Genomic DNA, 12,600 nt, shown 5'->3' with positions numbered 1-12,600 from the left:
CTCCATGATAAGGATTTATATAGTATATTGTAACTGAGCTTCTTACTACGTTTGAGTGTGCGAGAGAGAGGTGTCCCTGTGCCATCTCTGTATCTGCATAGTGCATGGGTAAAGGTGAGATGGAGTAGTCCAGTATGAGAGCTCCCATGGATCTGTCTAGTGCCAGGATTGTAGTGGGCTTTATAGAGAGTGTTGAAGTGGCAGCCAGAAAGTGTGCTTTCCCCATGTCCTTCTGCATTGCTCTCGCTCTCACTCCACATCAGCTACTGTGAGCCAGGTGGTGTATTTCTGGTGATAATTTCACATCTGTCTCGATTGAGCAGGAACATGTGCTCCTTAAACTTGTATTTCTGTTTGAATGTTTTATTTTTTCATATTTTAGGCCCTGCAAAAGCACCGGACATTCGCACAAAGAAAGTTGAAAAATATGAAGTGGCTTTGGTATGGGGTCCAGTTCCATTAGATGACCAACGTGGATTTATAACAAACTACACAATCATTTACAGGTCAATCAACGGGAATGAGTCTTGTAAGTAAACATGATCAACAACACACAAATGCATGTTTTTTTCTGCACTTGCGTTAATATTTCAGAGACGTTCAAGAATGAGAACTTTAATCCGAACTGCAGAACTTATGTCTTAAAAATAATTGTTGTTATAATCAACCAGGATGCATATCTTCTATACTTACTTTATTTCAGACTACAATTGACCAATTTTGTTTATTTGATTTTGATATCTACTTGCTGCATAGTTTGTGTAGTTTCCTCAAACACAGTGAAGTACCAGACAATCTCTTCTTACTTAATTTATCTTCTATAGATCTACATATGTGAATCTACAATCCTCTAGAAATAAGTCTAGGAGATAGAGAACATTAAAATATCAAGAACAATACACTGCACACCTGCCTCCATCTTCGTCTTCTCTTCATATGTTGCACATCTATCATATTTCAGTTTATGTAAGGAAGCTAGGGAAACTGCTGCCTGTTCCTTAGTGTGCTCTTTTTTCCTGTGTTTTTTTTGTTTTTTTTAGTCTTGGAACATTGTCAATAGTTTCTTGCAACACTGGGTTTGTGGTGAAGTATTGGTAATCAGCAGGAATATATAGTTCAGTAGTCTTATTAAATTTACACTCTAGCTTTAATGTATGTCCTGCTGTAAAAATATCTTGCCTATATCTCTGCTACTCAATGTATCCTCTTCTCCATTTATTAATCATTTTCAGCAGAAACATGAGTAAAGTTATGGAATTGGCCGATCCTGTTTTGCATCCAAATACCAGCAGTTTCTGTCTTGTGATTTTGCCCTGAGAGCCTATCCAGCATCTCAGTCCATGATTTGTCTAGTTTTGGCCAATTGACTGAAGCATAAGAAGTTATTTTATCTGTGTTGCCTTCACTCTACAGTAACCCTATTACAACTCTGGAGGCAAGATGGAAATCCTAGTCAATCCAAACACTAGTAGATCCCAAAAATTCACTTTGACTTGGTGAGGTAAGACTGATCAATACTGAATACAGGACTTTGTCCAGCACTTATCTGTATTAGAATTAAGGTTCTGCAAATGCCTTGTGGCGCATTTTAAGTTGGAGAATTAATTCCTCCTCAATCCTGAGGGTCCCTGGGGACCAACTAGCCCACAGGTACCTCCAGTATGCGCCAGAGAGCTGCGTTACAGAGAGATGTTCAGAGGCCACGCCCATTTTTACAACACTGCAACGCTGCTCCGTGGCGCTTACTGGAGGTACCTGGTGGGCTAGTTGACCCCCAGGGACCCTCAGGATTGAAGAGAAATGTATTCCTCAACTTAAAACACGTCACAGGGCGTGTTTGCACACGTCACCTCAGACCCGCCCACTCCCTTCACCACTGTGCAAACACACCTGTGGCACGTTTTAAGTTGGGGGATTAACTCCCCTTGAATCCTGAGGGTCCCTGGGGTGCAACTAGCCCACCAGCTACCTCCATTAAGCGCCACAGAGCTGCGTTGCAGAGAGGTGTGAAAAGGGGCGTGGCCTCAGAACACCTCTCTGCAAAGCAGCCCCCTGGCGCATACTGGAGCTTCCTGGTGGGCTAGTTGGTCCCAGGGACCCCCAGTATTCAAGGGGAATTCGTTCCCCATCTGCAAACACCCCAGGGGGCGCGTTTGCAGAGTGCTGCAGGTAGGGGCGTGGCCTCTAGCGCGATGCCGGTCTTTTTTTTTTTTTTAAGAAGGGGGCTATGTGGCTTTTTCCCAGGGCCTGCCCCTAATTTATTATTTTTTTAAAATAATTTAGAAGGGGGCCACGTGGCCCCTCTTCCCCGGGGACCGCATCTCCCGGGGCATGGCCTTTGAAGAAAAAAAAAAAATGTTGGAGTGGGGCTGCGTTGCCCCCCTCCTCCGGTCACGTAAGGCCCCGGGACCCCATCCCCCGGGGCCGGCCTTTGTTTTAAAACATTTTTTTTATTTAAATTTTGGGGAGGGGGGCCACATGGCCCCCCTCATGTGGAAAAGCAATTAGGTTTGCATTTTGAAAGATAGCAGGTTTCCCTGATCTCTCTTTCGAAATCCAAACCAAGTTTGCTATGGCAGGGCGGGAGCCGCGGGGCTCCCGCCCTGCCATAGCAAACTACAGGGTCCCGGGAGTGGGCACCCCGGGACACTGCAGGAGCCGGCCCTGCGGGGTGGCGGTCCCCAGGGCCATCAAGGGCTCCAGGAGGGGGGCTGTGTGGCCCCCCTCCCAACATTTTCAAATCCCCGTGGGGTGGGGGTCCCTAACGGACCCCCAAATTTAAAGACTTAGTGCCCCGGGGAGGTGGTGGTCCACGGGGAGTGTGGGGGTCGGGGCTCGAGCTCCCCCACACAGGTTATTTATTTATTTTTTAATCACAAGCCCCGGGGGGGTGGCGGTCCCCAAGGCTGTGGCGGGGCTGTAAGCTCCCCGCATATATTATAAAACCCCGAGGTGGTGGTCCCTGCGGCTTGGGAGGGGCCTTTGAGCCCCCCACCCATGTATTTTGTAGCGCCGGGGGGTGGCGGTCCCCGGGGCTGGGAGGCCCTTCTGGGCCCCCACATTACAATAAATATTATTGCCCCCCGGGACTTTGCCACCCTGGGGGCTAATTATTAACTAAGCACCGGAGTACGAGCTTCTTATTTTTTTTTTCACTGCAGGATCCGCGCACTCTGCGCGGATTTTGCTGATTTAAAAAAATAATAATTTGGGACCCCTAAGCAGGCCTAGGGGGTCAGGATGTTTCTACCCTGCCCCCTTTTTGAGTTTTGCACCTTAGTTTCACTGATTTCTTGTGACTGCCAACACTTCCTGGTTTGGAGTGTTGACAGCCAATTAGCATGAAGCTTGGGAGGGTGCGTGGATCCTCCCCGGCCATAGATATCACTATCTTTATTCCTTAATTTCTCAAAAACTACTGAACAGATTTACACCATTTTCAAAAAGGTCGCTTTTCGAGCCAAGCAGTACCTTTTTGCCAAATTTGGTGTAATTCCATTCAGCAGTGATTTTTTCACCACTATTTTTTTAATTTCTCAGGAACTACGGATTTACACCATTTATTTTTTAAAAACCTGCACTTTCTGAACCAAGGGCTACCTTCTTGCAAAATTTGATGTAATTCCGTTCAGCATTTCGGGCTGTAGCCGTGTCTAAAATTTCCTATGGGGAAAACGCGTTTTGGGACCCCCTTTTTTCTCGACCCCCCGCTTGACGATTCACCCCCAAACTTTCAGGATAGGAGCGGACCGGAGCGGGCCTTAAGTTTTAAAAATTTCACAATGATTCATCAACCGGCGCCAAAGTTATTGCAAATAGAATGTTGTGGATTTCCTATGGAAAATGGGTCCCAACTATAACTACCTACTTGCGACCGCCCGTAGGTAAAATATATATGTGTGTGTGTATATATATATATATATATATATATATATATATATATATATATATATATATATATATATATATATATATATATATATATATATATATCCAAAACACATACGGTCCTCACTCCCATGTCCGTTCCGCAATTAAGGGCACTCACAGCACTTTCACGTAGTTTCTCATTGCCATAGTTTATTTTTTGGCGCTGCACAATCGTATCAACAAACGCGTTTCGGCGTTGCCGCTTTCGTCAGTGTCGATAGATGCAGACTTTCAAACTGTTTAAATAAAGTTACAACGTAACATTTTCACGTGATTAAAATCAAAATAAGAATGAAAATAAAAGAAGGCACAGTGAATTTTCTGCATTACTGTGGCGGCCATCTTGAAATGTCAGAGGAACGCTTAATACAGTGATAACACCTGTTTACACATGATGTGCAAACGATTAAAGACATTGTATTATTTGAATTCCAGCAATATGTTACAATGTACATTTCATTCTAAATATTGTCATATTTTACAATTTAATTTTGTAAATTTATTTCGCCCTTAATGGGCTTTCCCTGTTCTATTCACGGGTATGTTTTAAGCGCTTTTTTCTCATTTGATGGCCTATGTGTGTGCCAACAATTTCACATTTTTCCCTTTGAATATTGCCCTGAATGTACCAAAATGTGAAAAACCAAGTTCTCATAGAGGGAGTAGTCTTTGCAGGTTAACATTTGACTTTGTTCTCTTGTCTTACAGTACATACAAACACCTTATCCAATATGCACCCACATTTCTTCCTCATTGTTAAGGCCTGTCGGGCTCTTTGTCTGTAGCATTATTATGTATCGTGATTCGATGGTTCTTAATTTTTTGACCCAGTCTCCCCCACGTTCTGATCTTGTTAACTGGTCTAGGATAAAGAATGAGAGCAGATTGCTATTGCTTTGATGCATTTTCTCATAATGTCGAGCCACCGGGCAGCTCTGGTCTCTGGTGTTAATCGCTCTCATATGCTCCAACACCCTCAATTTTGTCTGTTTGATCGTGCTTCCCACATATCTTTTACCACATGGGCACACCAGACAGTACACAGTGAACTCTGAGTGACAGTTCAAGAGTTTGGAGATTACGATCTTGTTCAATCTACCTGGTACCTCGAATTCCTTCACTTTGCTAGAATTTCTGCAGGCGTTGCATTTCATACAGGGATAGAATCCCAATATCGGGGTATTTTTCTTACATTTGGGGTCATGATGGCTGTTTACCAGTAGATCTTTCAAGGAATGTCCCTTCCTATAGGTGACTAGTGGGTAGGCAGATAACAGTTTCCCCACTACGCTGTCAGACTGTAATATGTTCCAGTTTCTTCTCAGGATCTGGAATAATTCTGGAGACTTCTCTGTAAAGTTGGTTATTAGTCTCACCTTCATATCTTTGGGTCTTATCCTGTCTACTAGCAGTTCATTTCTGGTCACAGCATTGCTCCTTCTTTCTGCCTCTTTTAACAGCCCCTTGCAATATCCCCTTCTAGGGGATATTGTAAGGGGGTGTTAAAAGAGGCAGAACCTTTGCCTAGATTCTGTTCTGGCTTTTACAAACTCTTCTTCAGTGGAGCAATTCCGCTTAATTCACAGGAATTCTCCCAGGGGAATGTTGTTAACTACGCTCCTTGGGTGGCAGCTTCCCGCATGCAGGATTGAATTTCCCGCCGTTGGCTTTCTATACAGGGATGTCTCAATTTTCCACTCCTGGACATATACTCTTAGGTCCAGGTAGAGCTAAGAGTATATGTCCAGGAGGGGAAAATTATCGGTTTCTAATCGTGGGATTGGAAGTGTGGATAATAAATTATCGGCGGGGTTCTGCCGAGAAAGAATTGCACCACGCCTAAAGTAGCGCGCCAGCTTCAAAACTCGAGCCAAATTCCTGTTTATATATATATATATATATATATATATATATACACATATACGTGAAGAACTCCGTTTCACTCCTCCAGTTTTCCGTCGGTAAAAAACGAACACGGACCCACTCAGGTACTTTGCGTTACTTTATTTTGTGTACAACACAATCGTCGCCATATAATGTTTTCTCTTGTGTCTGCTTCATATCATAACTATGGCCACCTTGAGAAACTATCCGTTATTACTAAGATGCTATCCGTTATTACTAAGATGTACCTCTTGCCTGTCTTAGTTCTAGGTAAAGAGCCTAAGTAGTCAATGTATATCTGAAAGAAACACGTTCGTTATAGATTCCTTACCTTAGAATTATCCCCAGGTGTCAGACTGGATCCAGAAAGATTTTTCGTCAGCAGTACCTCTGCGCATCGGAAGGTGGCATCTGTCTGCTCCGTGTTTATCGTCATGGCCGCTGGGATGACATCGCAGCAGCTACTTAGACGTCGCCCTAACGTCATTTCTTTCTTTTTCCGTGTTAGCCAATGCAGATACAGTCAGTAATTTTTGGACTAACTTTTTCTCGACTTTTTTCGAGGTCTTTTCTCGAGTCTTCGACTCCATAAGATGCTCAAGGGATGCCTGGTTTCAAGGCCTGCAGTTCCTGCCATCACATGATGTCGGTGAAGGATCCGCACCGCGTGTCTTTTTTGCCTGGAGCGCGACCACGACCCCAAGTCGTGCTCCGACTGCCAGTTGTTGACGCAGATGACTTTGCAGGAGCGGTCTCAAAAGCTGCTTGAACACCGGCAAACGGCTCTGCGCCGTTCAAGGTCCCGGTCAAGAGGGAGGTCGAGGGACCGGTCGCAGAGCCATCACCATTCTGGCTCGAAGTCTTCGCACTTGGAGTCTGGTAAGTCGAAGCATAAGGAGAAGTCGAAGAATCATTGTCGCTCTTCGACTTCTTGTCGGTTGGCCGATCCGAGGAGGCGCGCGGGTGGGGCCACCCCTGCTGCTCCGCGCGCGAAGCTTGAAGGGTCGACTCCGAGCTTCCCTTCCTTTCCGGGACCCGAGCGACCCCTGCCCATCATCGTACATTCTATGAGGTGATGCATGCCAACTCTGGGCGGCTTTGGGCCCCGCGGACTCGGTTGAGGGGAGCCTAGGTCTTCGCTGCCGCCATCTCTGGCCCGGGCGCTGCAGGACCCCTTGGATCCGAATCAGTTTACCTTATTACACCTCCACCGGTGCCGCTTCCGACGGCACCACTACCTTGCCCGATGCCGGTCAGCCACCTGGCACACGCCGACCCCAGCCGCCTTCCCGACGTGGACACGGAACCAAATCCGGCGTCGGGTGGAGTTTTCATGCCCCTGTTCACTCCTGGGGCCCCTTTCCAACCACAGTGGCACCCAGAGGAAGATGAGGAGGACTGGGAGGGGTCAGGTGACCCTTCAACTGACCAGCTTGAGCCTGAGCAGGACTGGAGAGAGGAACTGGGCGATGCCGGTTGGGAAGGGTGTCCGTGGCACTCAATCTCGAGCTACCTACAGTGGCGGTCAGGACTAACCTCCTGACTGAGGTGCTTCAACCAGCGTGGAGCTCTTCGGAGCCCCAGCTTCTGTTTAATGAGGCCCTCACCGACATCCTTTTAGGCATGTGGTCCAGGCCCAACACTGGGGCTCCCATGGATAGGAGGATCGCCCGATGCCACCGCCTGGCTCCGGGCAACCCCACTTTCCTCTCACAACACCCCAGAGAGCTTGGTTGTCCAAGCCTCCACCTCCAAAAGCGCCTTCCCTACCGCTCTACCGGAAAGGGAATCCAAGAGGCTGGACCTTCTAGGGAAGAACATTTTCTCTTCCGCCAGCTTAGGACTGTTGTCCGTAAACACTGCATATCTCGTAGGCCATTATTCGCACACAGTGTGGGATACAGTAGCGCAAGTGCTGCCTCAGTGTCCGGAGGATACCTGGACAGTGTTCTCCCAGGCTGTCGCCGCCGGTAGAGATACAGCCAAGTTTACGATCCGTTGTGGGGTAAGGACAACGCCAACTCTCCGGTCAGGACCATTTCAACATAAGTAGCGCTTCGCCGCTACGCCTCGATAAGGTCCACTGGCTTTTCAGAGACTGTCCAGAACACTTTTATGGACATGCCCTTTGATGGCTGTCTCCTTTCTGGCGACATCTCCCTAGAGCGCTTCAAGTACTCACGGCTATGGCCAAGTCCTTGGGCCTCTAATCCCGTCTGGTGCAGTCTGCTTTTCGCCCCTTTCGTGGCTATGGAGGGGGTGCCCCACTACGTCCCACCCAGGGCCACAGGCCCAAGCAAGTTACCTAACCTTCACGCTGCCGGGACGTTGGAACCAATGTTGTGGTTCCGGGGGCCTGCAGGTGGGCCAGTCCACTACTCCCCGCCCCCCTCTGCAGCAGCCTCCAAACCCTCCTAGTCTGACCTTTCAGGCCCATCAAACACCAGTGGGTGGTAGGATTCGCCATCACCTCCCCCACTGGCGTAGCATCACGTCGGACAGGAGGGTTTTTGCAAGTAGTCCGAAGGGGCTCCTCCCTCCCCATCGAGACTACCCCTCCAGCCATGCCACCGCGATACCACCACATGTCAGAGGATCATCTGGCCCTTCTCCACCAGGAAGTTACGGCTCTCTTGGCCAAGGGAGCCATCAAGCGCTTTCCTGTCTCAGAAGTAGGTTGTGGTTGCTACTCCCACTACTTTCTGGTTCCCAGGAAGGACAAGGGCATGTGTCCTATCTTGGACCTCATGGACATCAATCGTTTCCTCTGAAGATGTTGACGCTTGCTCAGGCCTTGTCTGCCCTCGGCCCGCAAGACTGGATGGTAGCGTTAGACATGCAGGACGCTTATTTTCACATACCTGTCCTGCTGGCCCATTGGCATTATCTGGGGTTCACGGTAGGCCACAAGCATTTTCAGTTCACCGGGCTCCCCTTTGGCCTTACCAGCGCCCCTCAGGTGTTCACAAAAGTGATGGCGGTGGCCGCAGCTCATCTGTGCAGATTAGGGGTTTCAGTCTTCCCCTTATCTCGATGACTGGTTGTTGAAGACGGGCTCGCCCCAGGCAATTGTCTCCGACCTCCTGCATATGCTTGGATTCTCCATCAATGTGCTGAAGTCGCACCTGATTCCCTCTCAAAAGCTCCTCTTCATCGTAGAGGTTCTGGACAGGATGCAGTTTCGGGTCTATCCTCCCAAACAGCGAGTCCCGGATATTCGGGCTATGATTCCGTTCTTTCAGCCTCTGGCCCGGGTTTCAGTCTGAATGACCCAAGGCTGCTGGGCCTCATGGCCTCCTGCAGATCTATCATGCCAGGTGGCATATAAGGGCTCTGCAGTGGGACCTGAAGTTCCACTGGGCGCAGCATCAGGGAAATCTGTCCAATTGAGTCCAGATCTCGGAGGGCACTGCTCGACAACTGCAGTGGTGGCTTACGGACCAGGATTGGGTCAGTGGCAGATCACTCTCCCTTACCCAACCAGTCCACACTGTGGTTCTTCTGGGAACGGAGGCCACATGGGAAAGGCGGAGATCAGAGGCCTCTGGTCTCCGACGGAGTCAGAGCTTCACATCAACCTTCTGGAGCTCCGGGCGATTCGTCTTGCACTGAAGGCATTCCTTCCCTCTGTCCGGGGAAGAGTAGTGCAGGTGTTCATGGACAACACCACCGCCATGTGGTATTGCAGCAAACAGGGCGGGTGGGGTTGTGGACCTTATGTCAGGAGGCTCTTCGCCTCTGGACATGTCAGGAACATCGAGGCATTTCCTTGGTGGTTCAACACCTGGCAGGTTGTCTGAATGCCAGGGCAGACGAGCTTAGCCGCAGGTGCATGATGGATCTCAAATGGCATCTTCACTCGGAGGTGGTGCAAGGTCTCTTTCAACAGTGGGGAGAGTCTTGGTTAGATATATTTGCCACCAAAGAGAACGCGCATTGGAATTTCCAAAACACAGATCCTTGTGACTGGGAGTGAATGTTTGCATTATCCAGCATTCCGTCCATCAACTGTTTCTTTTGCATTTGTCGCCCTAAGTGGGAAGAGTATGCCCAGACGTGGGTCCTGTGCTCACTACACCCCTGGATTTAAGCTAGCCTGGCTTATGAAGGGTGATGCTCTGAAACCAGTCCCAGGATACTTGTTTCTGGTCCAGGGAGGACCTGGCTTGGCAGTTCGTACTGGACTGCTCCCACAAGGAACAGGGTCAAGACTGATTTGCATATGGCTGGGTCCAAACTGGGGTGGTGTGGTGAGCAAAAGAATGATGGATTAAATCCAGATCCTTGTGACTGGGGGTGAATGTTTGCATTGTCCAGCATTCTGTCCATCAACTGTTTCTTTTGCAGTTGGGATTTCCAAGGCAGCACTTGCTCGGCGATGATTTTCGTCGCAAGTGGAGTTGCAGTCTGTCGTATGCCTTTCCGCCTATACCGCTTCTGCCAAGAGTGTTGAAGAAGATCAGGCGCGACCGGGCCCAAGTCATTTTTGTGGCTCCGGATTGGGCTAGAAGAGACTGGTATCCCGAGCTGCTCAACATGGCCATCGATCCTCCGATCCGACTGCCTCTTCAGGAGGATCTTCTATCGCAACAGCAGGGGACTGTCCTCCACCCGAACCTTTCCAGTCTCCACCTCCTTGCGTGGAGATTGAGCGGCGGCTGTTGACGTCTTTCGACCTGCCTCCTGAAGTTTGTGACGTAATCTTGGCAGCCATGCGTCCCTCCACAAAGATGGTATAAGCCTGCAGGTGGAACAAATTTGTGGCATGGTTCACAGCAAAGGCTGTGGATCCCCTTTCTGCCCCTCTTTCTGAAGTACTCTAGTTCCTTCTCTCTTTAGCTCAGCAGGGCTCTGCTCTGGGCACTATCAAGGGCTACTTTTCTGCCATCTCTTCTTTCCTTGGACTACCAGATCAGCCTTCTCTTTTCAAGTCCCCGGTAGGCAACCATTTCTTGAAAGGCTTAACGTATCTTTTTCCTCCAATTCCATTTGTTATTCCTCAGTGGGACTTAAATCTTTTGCTAACTTATTTGATGTGCACTTCCTTTGAGCCACTTCATAACTGTCCTTTACGCCTCTTAACTCTTAAAACGGCTTTCCTGGTAGCCATCACTCTGCTAGATGAGTGAGTGAGCTCCAGGCTCTTTCTTCCAAACCTCCTTTCTTGTCTGTTCATCCGGATACGGTGGTGCTCAGGACCCGTCCATTCCTTCTTCCTAAGGTGGTCACTGCCTTCCACAAAGACCATTACATTGCCCAACTTCTTTCTGCCTCCGCATCCTTCAAAGGAGGAATAGAGGTTCCACCGTCTGGTCCCAAAGCGTGCGCTCTCCTTCTATGTGGATCGTACAAAACAGTTCCGGTGGATGTTCAACTTTTTGTTGGTTACGTGGGTGCAAACAAGGGTCGGGCCGTACACAAACGCACCTTTGATCTAGATGGGTTGTGTTGTTTATTAAGGCTGGTTACTCTCTGGCTCAAAAGGAGCCTCTAGTCAGGCTATGTGCTTTCTTCACCAGGGCGACGGCAGCCACTACTGCCTTGGGAAAAGGAGTTCCTCTAAATGACATCTGTCAGGTGGCTACGTGGGCATCGCTGCACACGTTCACAAAACACTACTGCCTTGTCAGCCAAGTCCGGAGAGACGGCTTCTTTGGCTGTTATGTTCTCTAGGACTTTCTGGTGTGATCTTGGTTTGCAGACCCACCACCGGAGTTGGTATTGCTGGGGTATCTATTCTAAGGTTAGGAATCTATACCTAACGTGTTTCTTTCAGATGCACAAGTACTTGTCTTCGGTAACGATATCTCTGTAAGAAACATTAGTTAGTTATAGATTCCTTACCGCCCCACCCAGCCTCTCCGTTCTGCAAACTGATTTCTGGGTTTAAGGACATCCCTTCAGGGCCCTAGTTTTGTGCACCAATGGTCAGTGTCTTGCATGGCTCTGTGTTTCTGGTGCAGAAAGTAGTGTCTAGAACTGACGTCCGCGTGTGAGGGTGGCTTCAAAGTAGCTGCCGCAACGTCATCCCGGAGCAGACCGACGCCACCTTCCGACGCACAGAGGAACTGCTGACGAAAAATCTTTCTGAATCCAGTCTGACACCTGGGGATAATTTTAAGGTAAGGAATCTATAACTAACTAATGTGTCTTAATCAATCAATACATTTGTAGAGCGCACAACTCACCCATGAGGGTCACAAGGCGCTGGGGGGGGGGGGGGGTGCTGCTACTGCTCGAACAGCCAGGTCTTTAGGAGTCTCCTGAAGGCCAGCAGGTCCTGGGTCTGTCGAAGGCGGATGGGAAGGGTGTTCCTGGTTTTTGTGGCGAGGTGAGAGAATGATCTGCCGCTGGCGGTCGATCGGATGCGGGGGACGGTGCCGAGGGCGAGGTCAGTGGAGCTGGCAGTTCGGGGTGTAGAATGTGAGTCGTTCATTGAGGTACTCTGGGCCAGTGTTATGGAGAGCTTTGTGAGAGTGGGTGAGGAGCTTGAAGGTGATCCTCTTGGTGATGGGGAGCCAGTGTAGGTCTTTCAGGTGGGCTGTGAAGTGGCTGTGGCGGGGGATGTCGAGGATGAGGCGTGCTGAGGCGTTCTGTATGCGTTGTAGACGTTTCTGGAGTTTGGTTGATGTTCCTGCGTAGAGAGCGTTGCCGTAGTCCAGTCTGCTGCTGACGAGGACCTGGGTGACCGTCCTTCTGGTACAGGTGGGGATCCATCTGTAGATGTTCCGGAGCATGTTGAAGCAGGAGGAAGAGACGTGTTTACTTGCTGGGTCATTGACAGTG

The 12,600-nt window shown here is 49.0% G+C and overlaps 1 protein-coding gene across 5 annotated transcripts in view; it reads left to right on the top strand.

Moving 5' to 3' along the window:
- LOC147726593 (interleukin-6 receptor subunit beta-like) overlaps positions 1-12,600 on the top strand; it is a 527,141-nt gene that overhangs the window by 327,062 nt on the left and 187,479 nt on the right. For all 5 annotated transcript variants that reach the window (XM_086960647.1, XM_086960643.1, XM_086960648.1 and 2 more), the window contains one exon: positions 383-529. In XM_086960647.1, coding sequence (XP_086816773.1) covers positions 383-529 — 147 coding nt within the window. The remainder of the gene's footprint in view (positions 1-382; positions 530-12,600) is intronic.

Source organism: Lissotriton vulgaris, chromosome 3_1 (genome assembly GCF_964263255.1).
Source record: "Lissotriton vulgaris chromosome 3_1, aLisVul1.2, whole genome shotgun sequence".
NCBI lineage: Eukaryota > Metazoa > Chordata > Amphibia > Caudata > Salamandridae > Lissotriton > Lissotriton vulgaris.
Note: the sequence above shows the minus strand (reverse complement) of the source record. Positions and strands in the feature narration are given on the sequence as shown.